At 40.5% G+C, this 17,184-nt stretch overlaps 1 protein-coding gene across 1 annotated transcript in view; it reads left to right on the forward strand.

Annotated features, from left to right (window-relative positions):
* CTNNA3 (catenin alpha 3) overlaps positions 1-17,184 on the forward strand; it is a 902,456-nt gene that overhangs the window by 16,133 nt on the left and 869,139 nt on the right. The window contains exon 4 of the mRNA XM_063133292.1: positions 14,867-15,033. Within this exon, the coding sequence (XP_062989362.1) occupies positions 14,867-15,033 (167 nt within the window). The remainder of the gene's footprint in view (positions 1-14,866; positions 15,034-17,184) is intronic.

Below are 17,184 nucleotides of genomic sequence, written 5' to 3' on the forward strand. Positions count from 1 at the left end.
GATCTTTGTTATATTTAAAACCTGTTTAACCTTATGAATATGCCAGGTGCTGTAAAATAACTTAGAGGTGACAGAGTAGGCAATGCTGAAAGGCCATAGATAAAGGGACTGAACAGGGTTTGATAAATGAATGCGAAAAATTTATTTATTTATTTATTTATTTGTTTATTTCATTTATATACCACCCCATAGCCGAAGCTCTCTGGGCGGTTTACAAAAATTAAAAACAGTAAACAGCAAAAAAAGTATACAAAATTTTAAACCATCAAAAACATAAAAACAACAGTATAAAAACAACAGTATCCATTTAAAAACAACAGTTCTGGGGTCCATTAAAAACAACAACAACCTTAGCGTTGTTAAATGCTGTTAAATGCCTGGGAGAAGAGAAGATAAGTGGCTGAGAGTAAAACTACTTAGAGGTGAATGATACAAAATAAGGGCACATCCAGATTAGCAGTTATGGCATTCAGTTGCCCTACTTGTGGAAAATATTCTGTTTTATAAACAAAATTCTAGGGGTGTGCACCAAAATCAAGATTCAGTTTGGTCTCCAATGTAGTGATGTAGAAAATAGCTGGATTTGGCTCAGACCAATATGGAAGTTGTCTGATTTTATTTTGGGTCCAAAACCTAGTGCCTCCCATGGACTATCATTGGAAAACCACAAATGGCTACAACACGTTTTTCTGTCTTTGGAATTATATGGAGGTTTCAGGGCATAGTAACACCTTATGAAGGAATTAAACTTGCCATATTTCAATGGAAATCAGTCCAGGTGGTTTGTGCGATGTGCCTTTTACATTATGATATATATTTTTAAAGGGAACTGCTGATAACTTTTTATTTCCAGCAGAATTGGATAGAAGTTGCAGGCATAGTTGTCCCTTCTGAGGGGATCGAGAAAATTGCCCATTTCAAATAAATAAGAGCACCTTTTTCAGTTTGGTGGGTTTTGTTTTTTGTTTTAAAAAGAATGTACTTATGCCCCCTACATTTTTGTGGTGACGATTGTTTTGAAAATGACATACAGAATAGAACTGGCTATAATAAAGATGTCATGCCCCTGCTAGAGGAATCACCTCGGGGGAGGAAGCAGAGCCCACAGAAACCAGGGAGACTCATCAATTACTAGCACCAGATCAGGAGGAGCCTGAGCCTTCTGGGGAGATGGCTCCAGGTCCTCCCCTGACAGGGGAAAGGGACTCTGGAGCAGAGACTGAGCAACCCCCTGATCCTCAGGAGCACCATTGCCTCAAGCGACAAGCCAGTAGACCTCCTGTAAGAAGAGATGCTCAGTTGCAAAAATGGTCTCCTTGAGAGAAAGCAACTTCTCCTGAGTAGGGCTCAGTGAGAGGTTGCTGGAAACAGTCTCACTAGCTTCTCTTGCCTCTGGTTGAATTGGAGGCAGAGTCACTCTTTGGCCCACCCCATCAACATGTTAATTGGCTCAGCAGTCCCCACCTGGGAAGGAGATGCTGCTGAAGTTGTGTAGCTGCTCTTCACCAGCCTTTCTCCCTTTGCTGCTGGCATGCTTGACTCCACAAAACTCTACTCCCTGTTAAGGGGGAAATTGGAACCAATTGGAATATCTTCATAGATACAGTTGCAAAAATTCAGCTTGACCAAACACAGTGGAATGGAAATGCATTTTAAGAAATGTATCAACAAAAGTAATGTGAAACAAAATTAAATGTGGTGGAAGCACTGGTGCAGTCACGCTTTAGATTTATCTGTTGACAAACCAGACATTAACTGCGAAAGAAATAAGACGAAGGATTTGAAGGACAAGACTGATGGATAGGTGTGAGAATGGGAAGAGAGATGGGTAGCTAAGAGAGTGGGTGTAAGAGGCAGAAGGAATAGCATTGAAGAGGTGGTAATGGGCAAAAGGAAGTGAGAATTTGCGTGGAAAATTAAGTAGGGAGTAAAAGGAGGCATAGAAAATGGCAGAAAGACTTAAGGAAAAAGAGACGATGAGGAACCAATATTCAGAGCTATCCATGGGCTGCCATATGACCCATCTTCCTTCCTAATGGTCCTAAACTCTTACCTAATCATCATCATCATCATCATCATCATCATCACCACCACCACCACCACCACCACCACCACCACCATCACATGCACTATATTTCTGGTATTTTTTGGAGTTCACCTCCGAGATGTGTTCATCCAGAAATGCCGGTGCCTAATCTTTACTTAGAGATGCCAAATTAGAGAGTGAAATCTTTGCGCTTCCACTAATGAAACACTTCCCTATAACCACAGCCTTTGAAAAAAGCTTCATTACAGGATTTCACCAAATCCTGCGTATGGTACGACTTGAGGGGAAAAAATAACTTAACATAGAGAAGGAAATCTTTCTACAATGAAGGCTTTAATTTAATTAACTGCTTGTTATTGAGGCTGATGCTTAATTATTGTAAAATCCGGACAGCAATGTAACGTATTCCTAGATAATGATTTGTGCATTTCTTCCCCTTCCCTCCTCCGCCAGACAGGAGTGGTTCAAGCATAGCTCAAATGCTTGGTATCTATTTCCATTACTTACAGCCTATATATGGTCTTGGAGACAACAGCTGCAGCTTGTATTATTTCCATCTATTGCCTTGTCAGTGTTGTCTGCAGTTAGTTGCTATCACATCTCAAGTGAACCCTTGGATAAACGTTATCTCACAAATACCATAATCACTTAGGAACAAATATAGGATACTTCAGATACTGTTTGTTTTTGATCCAAAAGGAAACCAGGAGATATGGAGCTGACATTTTTAATTTGTTGATGGCAGTTTCTCGTTTCAGGGAATGGTATATAAGGCAACATTCCCTGAATGTAACTGTGGTATATAAATGCATGCAGTTACATATTGTTTTGTTTGAGACACCCTCTTTTCCTACCCCTTAGAGCCCAAGCATAATTTCTCAGGACTCGGTACAAAATTGTAACGTCCCCCCCCTGCCCCCCATGAAGGGGTCTCGGCTGTTTGAATGAATGGTGGATTGATTGGTATCCTTTATTCCCCTTTGTTTAAGCTCTTTACTCTTCTGGCACCCTCACATGTAGATAGAATGAAGCATGGTCATATGGCATGAATGTTTATTAACGATATAAAAGTGCACTGACAAATGCCCTTGAGGCTCGCCTTCCTGTACATGGGATCTTGTTTCAGTTTTACTATCCACTCTGGAGACCAGAGGCCTAACTCCTTTACTCACATATGTTCTGGAGCCTGTAAATTTTAAGAGCTGCACAGACTCCCATTATTCCTGGGATTTCAATGGTCTTGATCATTATGGTGCTTATCCCTCTCCTGTGCTGCCATACCCGGCTGATTCCTCCTGCCTCTGCACATAGGGAAGCAGGATGCCCACTTACACATTGTTAAAAAAGAGGAGCTGCATCACCGAAAAAGAGGACAAGAGTATTTATTTATTTATTTATTTATTAAATTTATATACTGCCCCATAGCCGAAGCTCTCTGGGCAGTTTACAAAAGTTAAAAACAGTGAACATTAAAAAGTATACAAAATTTAAAACCTTCAAAAATATAAAAACAACAGTATCCATTTAACAACAACAGTTCTGGGCTCCATTAAAAAACAAACAAACTTAGCATATGTTGTTAAATGCTGTTAAATGCCTGGGAGAAGAGAAAAGTCTTGACCTGGTGACAAAAAGAAAACAATGTTGGCGCCAGGCGAGCCTCATCAGGGAGATCATTCCATAATTGGGGGGCCACCACTGAAAAGGCCCTCTCCTTTGTTGCCATCCTCTGAGCTTCCCTTGGAGTAGGCACTCGGAGGAGGACCTTAGATGTTGAGCGCAATGTATGGGTAGGTTCTTGTCGGGAGAGGAGTTCTGTCGGGAGAGGAGTTCTGTCAGGTCCCAAGCCGTGAGTTTTATAAAATTTGCAAACATAAAGGTGCAAAGTTAGAAATAATTGTTAGAATTTAACTAGAGACATAATACATGCCACTGCAGTGAAGACCAGGTGACCTGTGTGGTTGCTCAGTCTGCTGTCCAGGAGCTAGCCGTGAATGGGCAACTTCAAGGTTCCTGCTTTCCCAGCTTCATATGGGGATTCATCTTTAAACTTGACTTGGCCTGGACAGCCGTTCAAATAGAGGACACCTTCAAATAATGGACTGTTCTCTGATAGCCCTTCAAAGCGGGGACAGCTTTAAATAGAGGACAGTCCTCTGTAAAATAAGACACATGGCTGCTCTATCCAGGAACTAAGGGAATCGGGGACTTGTAGTTGTTTAAACAACATGTACTATTGGGAGCCATACTTATGTCTCTTAGATTAAAGGCTGTAGAGTTTCTCTTACAATCTCTCTCTCTCTTTTCTAGGGAAGGGCTTGCACAGGTAGCTCAGTGTTTGGAATACTGCGTGTTCTGTTCTGACATTACTTCTGATTGACTCTTGTAGATTTCCAAGCTCTTACAAGTTATGAACACTAGTTATCGATACAGGGAAGTTTCCATGCTGTACAATTTAGCCTCAATTATTTTCTCATGGTAATGGGCCTGCCTGGGTTTCCAGGCTCAGGTAAAGTTGTCTCCCACAAGCACCTCTTCACGACCCTCACCGTAAAAGTACAATCACAAAAAGTTAAATTATTATTGGCTGTTGCAAATCTGCTGTCTGAGGCAGCTGTCATACTCTGCCTCATGGCAGGACCGGCCCTATTCCCTGCTGTGTTTGGGCTTTGTGGCTTATGGTACTGTGGGTTATAGCTTATAACGATGATTCTGAAATATGGCTCATGGTCTTTCAATATTTTGTCAAAATCTTTTGGGTGCTTCAACAAGGTTGCCACTAGGGGAAAAGGGTAGAAGTAGAATAAGTTCCACATCGTGAATAGGAACAACAGGCTGGGTCAGGAGGCAGCATTGGCTGTGATCCAAACAACTCTCCAATGCCCACACAAGGGCTTGTGCATACATAGTAGCCCTTTTGATGGGTTTCTTTTAAGCCTTGCCCACTCATCTGCTCCACATTGTGTTCCAAAAAGCTTTTGAGACTCCCCCTAGTTTTAAAAATGGGTTGCTGAATGCCATGCATGGCATTTAGGGACCTCTGTTAGGGTAATGATGTGGATCAAGGTCAAAATTGTGTTTGTGGGTCCTTCTAAAAAACAAAACATAAACAACTTTGGCATTTTACTGCTTTAGGCCATAATATTCCACCAACAAAACAATAAAGAAGACTGTTCTTGGACCTATTGTGTAACAACTCTGCTATAACAAGGGACAGCATTCGGACTACATGTGTTGTGTACACTGATGACACATTATTAGTAGAATTATTATTACTAACATTTCACTACTGTATCTACTGCTAGAAATGCACCATATTTCATAAACCCTTTCTCACCATAAGAAAATATGGGGTTAGTCACAACATTTGTCTGGATGAGGTTGTGCCAGCTAGGACTGGCCATATTATGAAGCATGGTGATCTCCCTTTGTGTGCCATTAAAAAATGGATGAGGGGGCAAGTTTAATTTTAACTTTTCAGGTGTAAAAAATGTCTAAATCAAACACTGATGTCAGGAGACAACAAGATCAGTTAAGGTGCTTGCAGCTTATTCAGTTAATACTGACATTATTGTGGAATAGAAAGAGTGAAAAATAAGAAACGTTAATAGAACAAAGTTGGAAGAACCGCCTGTTATCTGTTGGAGTTAAACAGGCAATAAAATAACTGAAGCCCAATGTAACTCCGTATTACTTTTAATTTAATGGGGAAATTCTTCATTCCAGAAAGCCCCAATTGCAGGAAAGCAATAAAAAAGAAGCTTAGCCTAAGAGATGAAAGAGACATCTGTGATTTTGTTTTAGTAAGAGCCAGAGAATGTAAAGTGAAATTATAGTTTCCTACTTCTTAAATACATGCAATGGGACTGTAGAATGTATTGGCAGAAAATGAAAGGTGTGACATGTTAATGGTATTAATAATTAGGAGTTAAAGATCTCTGTGTGGTTTAGTTTTGATGGAAACTACTCACTGTGTGAGGGGGCTTCCATCACACTTGACCGAAGGCCAAGAAGCAGCAGGGGTCAGGGTAACTTTGAGAACCCTCTTTATTCTTGAACAGTTCCCAATTTGCTATGCAGACTAACATACACTAACCAGTTCTAACTGGATGGCTGAGAAATTAACATCCCCTCAGGGAGGAAGGGAAGCTGCTACAACCAGGACATGATGCCCCATAAAAGAATATGTCAACACCTACTACACCATGGAGTTACCAGTTCTTCTGTCTCTCTGTATTAAAAGGCCTATTAGTAACTGAGGGGCGAAATTAGATGTGATGTTAGTTGTGTGAATGCAATTCACATGCATGTTTTTGGTTATATAAATAGCTGTTGTGGGGAAGACTGAGGAGGGGAAGTTTAATCTTCTCTCCACCACATTCCTGACAAAAAATATCTCTCTGAAGTTGTTGATTGTGACTGTGGCAGGGAAAGAAGTATTCAACTTCCCCTCCCCACAGTCCTGAAGTTGCTCAGGCTCCCCCACAACTTACGACGTTACATCTAGTTGGGACCTAAGAATGGAAGTCGCGCCAGGAGGACTCCAATAATTATGGACAGTCAGGAAGGTCAATAGGATTTCAGACACACCCTGTATCAAAAGGAACAGCTTGTGAAACCCCCTCTATTTCATTATTATTTTTATCATTATAGTATGCAGCAAGGTAAAATAGCAATACAACATAAACCAAATATTTGTTGGCAGCACTCCACTGAATTGGTTTGAAAAGCAGTTAGAGGGCTTTTTTTTTAACTAAGTATGTGCTACATCCTTAGTAAAGCTCACATTCAAGACTTCAGTTTTAATGCTTAGGACTTCTCTGGAAATTCTTCAGCTGTCAAACTGTGTGGTTCCTTGTTGCTAATATTGCTCAGGAACTTTAGAACTGCCAACCTGAGGGTTTTGGAGTGGGTTGCAGTTTTCCTGGCAGAAGGAACAAAGCTTTTATAACTCTTTGTGGGAGGAGATATGAATGTCGGCTACTTTCAGCTTAGCTTTCTGAGAGCGGCAGCTAAAAACAGATGCCTAGAGGGAAGGCAAGGTGAGGGCCAGAAAAGGCAAAGGAAGAAAGAGAGTGAAGCAAGTTCTACTTAAATTAATAGAAGTTACTTTCAGGTCAAGTAAATAGGTGTGTGATAAATATAGTGAAAAGGAGAGAATTTTAAAACATTTGTAGAGAGGTTAGGAAAAGAGTTTGGTGTGGATTCAGACAACTTGCTTTTACACAATGATTACAAATTCCATTTGATAGTTCAGCTGTTTTCTGTAATTGGCAGACATCTTCTCATTGCATGAACAAAGTACCTGTCAACATGAGTCAAGGTAGTTCGTGATTAGCTTCTCACATATTAACCACCATGTAAACTTGTAATTTTATTTCCCTTTTTGATTCTCTACTTGAGTGCACCCTCGGTCATCTGGAAGTGCCCCAAATGCTTTTTGTAAGAGTAAGCTGTAAGGAGTGTGATTTGTTAAAAATAATCTGTTACCCACCCATTACAGTATTGGTTTATTTATTAAAATATATATGCCACCTGTTGGTATAAATATTTCCAAGGCAGTAAAATTATATAATCCCAGAGAGCAATATAAACATTGAACTGCAGATAAAAGGCATCATTAGAACTATTAAGCAATGGTTCAAAACCCTGGAGTGGGGATGGGGAGAGAAAAGCCTTTGCCTGATGCTTCTGCAGATGAGGCACCACCACAGATAAGGCCCTCTCTCCAGTCATCACTTGCCTTAGCTCAGATGATGGGTTACCAGGTGGACGGCCTCCAAAGATGATCTCAATGTATAGGCAGGTTCATCAAGTAGAGAGTCCTTTGCGTATCCTGGCCCCAGGCCGAGAAGAGCTTTATAGGTAAACATCTGCACTTTGAAGTGTGCAGCTGTTTTAAGTTGAACTGGCAAGTTATGTTTCCATTGCCTGGTCTACCAGCTGAACTTTAAACTACCTATAGGTTTTGATTCATCTTCATAGTCAGCCCCATTTATGGCATGTTACATTTCTCTAATCTTTTGATTACTAGAGCACGGTCTTTAAGCAGTTTTTTTTTAAAAAAAATCCAAACCCTTTTATCTCTGTTGTAACTCTGACTCGCTTACAGGCCTGCTAGGCATTCCCATTTCCTTAGACCAGACTTTACTTGCACACAATGTGTGCTTGGGAATAGAAAATACCTGTGGTGAGATATCTGGTGACATTTCAACTACTTTCAACTGAACATTCTTTTCCATCCTCCACCCTGCTTTGAGGCATGTGCTGCCCGCCTCCTTTCCTACTAGTTCTCTTTGTGAGATTCCTGTTTGTGTGCGACAGATGAATGCCTGAAGTCTGTCAGGATACTCAACAGCCGACATGAATGTTACAAAAGTTTAAACACGAGACTTGAGCAGGGAATTGCTGGATAAGAACTTAGAAACTGCATTCTGTTCATTTAGACAGCAAAACTGGGATGCCTTTGCCATCGTCAAGTACTGCTGCTGTGAACGGTCACTTGCTTTTCTTAAGCTTTATATAGAATTGTCAAAGATTAAAGCAGGGCCTAAGTATTTGGCCCAGATTTGTTCCAGCATTTCATGAGGCTGGGTGTGGCAAAAATGCCCTCCGAAGATCAAATAAATCTTCAGGGATGGGCAAAATTCTAAGATCTTTCTAAGGGGTGTCTTAGTTTAATATGAGAACACTGAGGGTTTCCTTCTTAAAGTCCTTTCTTTTAAAGTAGTAAAAAAAAAAGTCTTGCTGTTGCTTCAAGTAGTGGCTTGGCTGTTCTGAGAAGCCCAGCCTAGTTTCCAGAGGGATAGGTTACATTGCCCCTTGACTTCCTTAAGCTTTGGTGGAAGTCTTGCTTTGTTGAATAAAAATATGCCAACTGTCATTAGACAGGCCTCTACAGTTCTGGTGTTCAGATGTCTTCTTAACAACCTACTCTTCACACTCTTTCCCTGAAATGTTACCCAGCCAGCTATGGTCTGTAATGCACAGTAGAGTGTGATTAGGGTGACCAACTGTCAGGATTTCCCCGGATTTGTCCTGGTTTTTGTTCTTTCCATGGTGTCAGGGGGGATTTTCTATAATTTTCAATAATGTCCTGGAATGACATACCTTCCCCTTTAAGGCTGCCATTAGCATGGCAGGAGGGAATGACATGCTTTCTTGAGGCACATCATTCTCCCACCCTGAGCTCCAATTGAGGTCTTAAAGGGGAAAGTGGGTCATTCGTGGACATTATAGAAAAGGCCCCAATTGGAGTGGATGGTGGTGGTGCAGAATGAAATCCTTTCCCCTCCTCCACTCCAATCGGGTTCTTTAAGGTGGTGGGGGAATAAAGTACTTTCTGCAGAACTCAGAAAGCTGCTTCCCCCCCCCACACACTAGGTGCCCTCTTTTTTGGTTTCCCAAATATGGTCACCCTAAGTGTGATTAGCATTTATTTATTATTGTGCATTTTTACTGTTATGTGTTATCATCCTTTTTTATGCTAATAAAATTGCATGTCCACCACTTCAATAGTTCTGTGGAAAGCAATATATAAATCTGAGTAATAAAGTAAATAAACAATAAAGGCTTTGTATGCATATTCTCCTTTTCTGTTCTGTATAACTCTAGCTTGGGCATGTGGCCGCCTTCATCTCACCTCTCACCCCTGCATTGTCTGACAAACTTGATGCTGTTTTAATCTCAAACTCTTCCCTCAGCCTGCCTCTTATCATTCATTCCTGGATCATCAAAGCTCTGTTACTTTGCATGCAGAATTAATCAATCAGCTATTTTCCCCCTTTCCTTCACAACTCTTTCAGTTCCCTTTTCTGTCTGCCCTGCAGTAATAAATTCTCTTTGCCAAGTTAATCAGTTCTCTCTTGTCCCATTTTCCCTCTTCTCTGAATTCAGTGATTTTTTTCCCTATGCCCAACAAATCTATTAGCTCTCCTGCAGCAATTCTTCAAAGCTGCAGCCAGCAGTGGCAGTACTTCTTCCTTGGCCAGGGAGATACAACTTGAAAACAGTCTTAATGTATTGATTCTTCTTTCTTTTTATTCTTATGGGACACTTCAGTGGGGGGAAAATACTCTGCTGAAGAAAACAGGGATAGTTTCATGTTTGCCCTTGGCTTTGGAGATGCAAAGCAGTTATAAAACGAATTAACATGGGAAGGAACCAGGGGGGGATCTACACTACTGCTTTAAAGCGCTTTATAACAGTTTTGACAACTGTTGGGGCCCAGAACACACTGCATATATAGTTTTCAAAACGTTTTCAAAGTGCTTTAAAGCGCTTTAAAAGCAGTAGTGTAGATCCCCCCCAGAAGGTCATAACATTTGACCCCTGCCCTAGGGCCAGACCTGGCTTCTGTCAGGCTTCCTCTTCCAGATTAACATCTGATCCATACATTAATGTGTCCTGCATGCTAAAAAAAGTGTAACAGGCAGCATTTCAGAGTGAGCTTTTGATTAGCTGTTGTTCCCTGTGGTAGGTACCCACATTGGAAGATTCGTGGCTACTGTGTGAAGCAGCCTCAATTTGCAGATCCTACAGTGTGCCACAAGTGGCGAGCAGAAGTGAACAAGTTGCACTAGATAAACCTTTCCCCTGGAGGACAGAGTTCTGGGTGGCTCTGTTATGTGAGCCAAATTGCATGCCTGGAACACTGGCCCAATCCTTGCTAAATAGGCGGAGATTTGTGATGATGGGGAGCTGGAATACCTCTTTGCCAAGGGTGAAGCAAAAATATTAATTAAGAGGTCTACAGAGCACACCTGCACCTAACAGCCTGGCTGTTGTTGTATAGGTCTCTAATGCCCCAGAGGAACTGAGCGTAGGAGAAAAATTGCACAGTTCTGCATTGTCAAACTAACACCATAAAGAAGTTGGCTCAGTGGCATCCTTACAGGTGAACAACTAATTGTGTTGCTGTAGCAATAACCATATTGTGCAATATTGCAAATTTGCATCATGCTGTCTTTGCCCAAAGGTTTTTAAAACTAGAATACTTAGAATGACATTCAACCTATATTTTGGATGCATCAAAATAATAGATAAATCATAATGTCTTTCAGATTGTAAAATCGTAAAGTGTATATATAAAAAGCAACAATTAAATAGGTAGCAGTTTGTATAGAGTAATATGAAAATGAAAGGATGACCAAGTTATTTAAAGTGCTCACCTTAGTTATTTTTTGTTTCCCCTCATGCCACCCTTATTGTTTTCTGCTCTGAGTAAGCCAATGCATTGTTGGTTCCCTGTGCCTGATTATTTTTTTCTCTCCATTTGATCCCTCAATCTAGCTCCCCCTCATCCTAAAAACCCCATATCCTCACAAAATGTTTCCTATTATCATTGCCTCATTTATCCTGTGTCAGTTAACCTCTTCACACTTTTCCTGTTCCTTTTATGGAAAGACTCAGGGCGATAATGGAGACATCTACCCTGAACCATCCTAAAGCTGTGAATCAGCTACATCAGTGTAGCCATCAGGATAGCAACTGTTGGGCTGCATCACAAGGCATACAAATCTTGCAGAAATGCCAGACTTGCTCAGCTACTCTGGCTATTGATGTATGTAGGGTTTGGGTGCCAAAAAGGAGTCTGATTATTAAAGTCAAACCAGAAACATCTGAAGTAGGGATGATTGAGAAATTTGTTCCATCAAGTTTTTTAAAATTAATTTACCTGCACCTTCCAGAATGGAACATGGAAACAGATGCATTTTGTGGTTGGAAATCCATACATTTCAGGGCTTGTAATCTATTCTGTGAAAGAAAAATGCATTTGACAACTTGTGGCATTTTTGAAAAATGTGTAAAAAAATACTGTTCACATTTCTAAAATGTGCACAAACTTGCTTTAGTCAATGGGGGCATGCAGGATTAAAACCACTCTACCATGGTTTAGTCTATGTCTAGCTGGCCTATGCTTAAACCATTTAAACTACTGGATACTGCTTCTGCTGTTTTCGTATACGTGCAGTCAGTGAAAAACACATTTGCTTGATCAGTACATTCCTAAAAGTATTGATATTGGGTTCATGTTGGGGTAAAGGTGATATAATATACCATTAGCATGTAGGATGAGGGCAACATATAGTTTGAAAGATTAAATTTTCTTTAAAAATACTCCTTTGAGTCAACACAGAATTTCTAAAGGCACCATGGTATACCCAGGCTACTGCTATGCATTCTTGCTATTAAATGAGTTTTGGAAATGCTTTTGTGTATTATAGCGCAATATCATAAATATTTCAGTTGCCACATCATTTTAGTGTATGCAAGGCTAGGATGGTATTTCTAAAGGCATTTTCAAATCAATTGTTTATTGATGTCAAGTGTTTGTTCTTTCTTTAATGGCTACACTTATCTTTAATGGTATCATCAGCTACAAGGTAGACAAAACTATTAATTTTATGATTTCACATCTGATTTTCTTCCAAGTTGATATACTGACTTTATAACAGGGAGTAGAGTTCTAACTCTTTCATTGTACATCAAGGATTTCCTAGTGGCCATTATTCCCTTTGCTAAGCTTAGGTGCTCCAATACCTATTAGTTTTAATCAGTGAACCAACTGCTCCTCCCCAAAGGAAGGTAATAATTTCTGCATATTAAGGGAACTACCCAGATATGCAAAATTATATTTGTAAATTTTAAAATCATGTTCTTAACAACTCCCTCCACCCCAAACCCCACCCTGACTTCATGAGGACTTATGCTCAGGGACGTTCAGGACCTATGGCATGTTCAGAGCAGTTGAACTAAAGAATGTGGAGTGTGACAATTGAAGAAAAAAAAGAGGAAAATGCCATGGGAAGTGAATTTGCCTGCTTGAGCTCCTAATAACATATACTATTTTAGAAGGAGGAGGGATTAAGGTTAGGAGAGGTGTAGTGTTGGAACCAGATTTTTGAAGGCCCTCGGGCAAGATGCCTTCAGTGGCCCTCGGCTTTAGTGAGTCTACCTTCTCACCGCCATTGTCACCAGCTCCTCTTACACCTTTCCCTCTTTCTCATCATCATTTCCACCTGCTTGTTTGACTAGCAGAGAGCCAGTGAGAAAATACAGTGGCCTCTACTGTGCCTCCTTCCCACCCCTGTACTCTCTGACAGATTGAGAGGAAGATGAATGTCATGTCTAGCCCTGCTCCCCCTGGGTTGGAAGAAGGTGTTTCAGGTGATCAATTAGAATCAGACTCTGAAGAAGAGGAGTTGGCACCAGAAACAAGCCAGCCTGTACCAGTGGGGGAGAAAGCTCTCACGGGCTCTTCACCAGCTGGGAGTGAACCCTCTCCAGAGCTTAACTCATCAAGGGCAAATAATACACAGTCAGCGGGAGGCCAACATTCTTCTGAAGGAGGGAGCATGGAGAGGTTAGCTGATCCTAGAGTACGCCACACACTAAAATGGGCAGAGCTAAAGGAAGGCAAGTGAAAGTTGGCCTGGCTCGCGTCCCCTCAGAAGCCGCCTCAGAACTAGACTCTCTGAAGTTAATGCATCTTGAGAAAAGGCTTTCCATTCTTCTTGAATGGACAAATGTCTCACTTAGTTTGCATAGTTTTGCCTAGAAGAAAATTTCTAGAAATTAGACTCTCTTCATTTCTTATTTATTTATTTATTTACATTTATATACCGCCCCACAGCCGAAGCTCTCTGGGCGGTTCAGGTGGGAAGAGATGTTTATTGCTTGAATAAAGCTTTGTAGATTACTTAGCAGGCCTCGTTATTGTCTCCCAAGAGGTAATGATGTCTACTTACCTAACCACAAAGGGATGAAAACCAAAATAAAAGAAAGTGTTGGTCCACATCAACTGTGAGGGTAATGAGACACCCGCCACTATCAAATACAGCAACCTGAGAATGGTTGTCATTTTCCAGTTGTCTCTGGTTTTATTCTCATGCTTTCATTAGCTTTTGAACCTAGCAATTCGGAAACCGAGTTGTTGAAACCAAGTGAAATTCAGTAAGATGTCTGGCAGTCAGTATGATCTCTGAAACATGAACAAGACCCATCTGTGACCCTGAAAGCTAACATGCACACATTTTCTGAGAAAATGCCTGCATATTTCTGAACTTGTGAGCCCAATCAAAAAATTCACATTTTTCACAGTCTACTGAAAAGTGTGCATTTTGGATATGCACTTCTAAAATATTGCATTTTTCCCAATCAAAAAATGCACATTTCCCCCAGTGTCCGGGAATGCGAATGAGTTGAGCTGAACTTCAAGGGGGAATTTGGAGAACCTCAATGAGCTCAAACATCACATGATTTTTTAAATTTCATCTCTAGATAGATTCCAGCAAATCTTATTTAGAACCTCATGTTGGTCTGATTATAATGCAGGTCAGACCCTTCCCATTACTAGTACCATATTCAGTTCCACTCTAGGGTGAATGCACAAAGTCCTACTGTGGGTGAGAGAAATATTTTCTGAAACTCCATAGACCATGCTGGTATGAGGTAGTAGGGAAAATGAACCATTCATGAAAATTTCACCAAAGGGCTGCTTCACACATTTGTGTTAATCGCCTGACAACTTATCACTTCCATGTGTCAATGACCCATCAGAGCTACAAGTAGAACTTTCAAATTACCTCACATGTCCTCAGATGCAAAATTTACTTGAAGCCAGTTAGCAAATCCAGTAGTAAGTCATCAAGTGATGTGTATGGATGTGTGAACCAAGAATCTCCCTTAAATAATTATGATGGTTTCCTTGGCAATAGATTGCAAACCAACAGGTACAGTTCAGTGTAGATGCTCTGACCTTATGAATTAACTTATGGGAAGATAAACTGCAGCACTATTTGTATCTTTGTTTTCCAGGTGAAGCTTTAAGGATCACAGCGAAAAAATTCACAGATGATCCTTGTTATTTGCCTAAAAGGGAGGCAGTCGTCCAAGTAGCACGTGCTCTCTTGGCTGCTGTTACAAGACTTCTTATTCTGGCTGATATGATTGATGTCTCATACCTGTTGCAACATCTAACCACGGTGAGTAGCTACTATGGTCAGCAAATGAATGTTACCAATTGTCAAGCTTTCTTCCTTGTAGGTTGTTGGGCTATGTTTGAATAAATACTTTATAAAAATAGTTATGCTAGTAAGCCATGGAACTTGTAGCTACAGATCAAGGAAGAGAGACAGATTTGGAATCAACTCAGGTTGGCCTGCAAAACCCGATTATATTGTATGCTATGAGTTCTAACCTGAGGCACAATCTGGTGGACTGTTATCTTGTCCTGTGCATGCATTATGTAAATGCCCCCTTGATTTCATATTTCTATGTTACAACATTCCCATATTGCATTCATCCCCACAACGATCCTGCTGCTACACTTCTCATTTTACAGACTGGGAAAATGTAGACGAGAAAGATCTTCAGCTTACTGAGATCTGGACTTTTAACCCAACAAATCTGGAAGCATCTTCACGATCTTAGCCTCTGCATCAGAATTTTAAGATACACATGTGCATTTTTCTTCATACGATATTCATGTAGATATTGTAACTTGTAAATCTGTGTGTTTTATGTGTTCTGGAATGTAAAGAATGGTTTGGGATGCTCAGTATGGGAGGTAATACATGAGTACCTTCTATAATGGGGTACTACTGAACTGAACAAATGTATTTGCTTTGGCATGTTTTCATTAGTTGCTTTGCAGAGCACTTTTATATATATAAAGGGGAAATTCTACCCCTGCCCTGCCTCATAAATGCCCTGCCAGAAAAGCTCCCTTTTCAATTCACTCAGCCTCTTTCCTCAGTCTGAAGACCTGGGTCCTTAACTTGTCCATCCTATGCTCCTCAGTAAATGCAAACAAATTCTCTCCTCTCAAGTGCCCATTTCACACTGCCACACCAAAAATGTATTGCTCAGAGCACCATATGGACAGGGCTGTGATCACTGGGAAATAAAGCTGCTATTTCTGTCCTTGCTCTGAGCAGGGTCTCTTTTGCTCCTCTGCCCTTCTTGATTCTTGAATGTTGCATGTGATGAAAACTTGATGATGAGCTATTAACTGCCCACGTGAATAACATTCTGTCCTAAAATAGGAAATGGACAGGAAAGCAGCATGTAAACTACTCCCCAGTTCCTTCATGAACCCAGGCTATGGATTTAGGGTCAGCTGATGGTGCAGTATGTATATAACACCCAGCCCACCTGCAAGCTGGTCTTGTGTTAGCTCCCTTAATAAACAGCCCTAGAGATCAATAAGGAAGGTTTTACTGCAATATGAGAGCCAATTCGAGTGTAAGCAAGCAATTCTATGCCCACTCTTCCTGTAGGAAGGCAGCAGGAAGACCTACATTTCAGGCTCAGGCCAGGTTGGAGTCTGACTCGAGAGATTTGAGTTTGTAGCCAAGCAGCCTAGGAGATTCAGATGAGGTGTGTGTGCACAGTGCCAAATGAAATGCAAAATGGGAGCATATAGAACTGCAACATGGTGCTGCAAAAATGACTTAAATTAATAAATCTTTCTACCAAATACTCTCCAGCTATTGCTGCTTCTATCGTTTCAGAGAAAGGCATTTTGAAATTAAAAGAGATACAACTCATAGGAAGTGGTGAATACCTAATCAAAATGAAGACAAATCACTCCCTGCAATAGGAATTAGAAGAAAAATATACCAAAAATGCGTCAGTAGTGCTGTTCAAAAGAGGCAACTAATGAAAAGGGCTTCAGTTATTATCAAGTCATAATGCTTCATGTGAAGTTTACATTTCCTCCTCCTCCTCCTCCTCGATCAAGTCATAGCAACCAAGAACTACTAAAAATATATCATAAAAGGTAACAGTGAAACAACAGATTTGTGTAGGAAATGTCATCAATTCCAAGAAACAACAGAGCATGTAATGGGAGGATGTACAATTCCAGCAGCAATGGAATATACAGATGGATACAATACAGCTGCAAAAACAATTAACCAACCACAGGCCATCAAATTCAACCTCATCAAACAACCTACACCATACTATACATACTCACCCGAAACAATCTTGGAAAATGCAGATCATAAAATATACTAGGACAGAATATATTTATTTATATATTTATTACATTTTTATACCGCCCAATAGCCGAAGCTCAATTTGAGTATTGTCATATGGACAAGACAATACCTTGAAATTGACCAGACATA

The sequence above is a fragment of the Elgaria multicarinata genome, chromosome 8 (assembly GCF_023053635.1).
Source record: "Elgaria multicarinata webbii isolate HBS135686 ecotype San Diego chromosome 8, rElgMul1.1.pri, whole genome shotgun sequence".
In the NCBI taxonomy this organism is placed as follows: domain Eukaryota; kingdom Metazoa; phylum Chordata; class Lepidosauria; order Squamata; family Anguidae; genus Elgaria; species Elgaria multicarinata.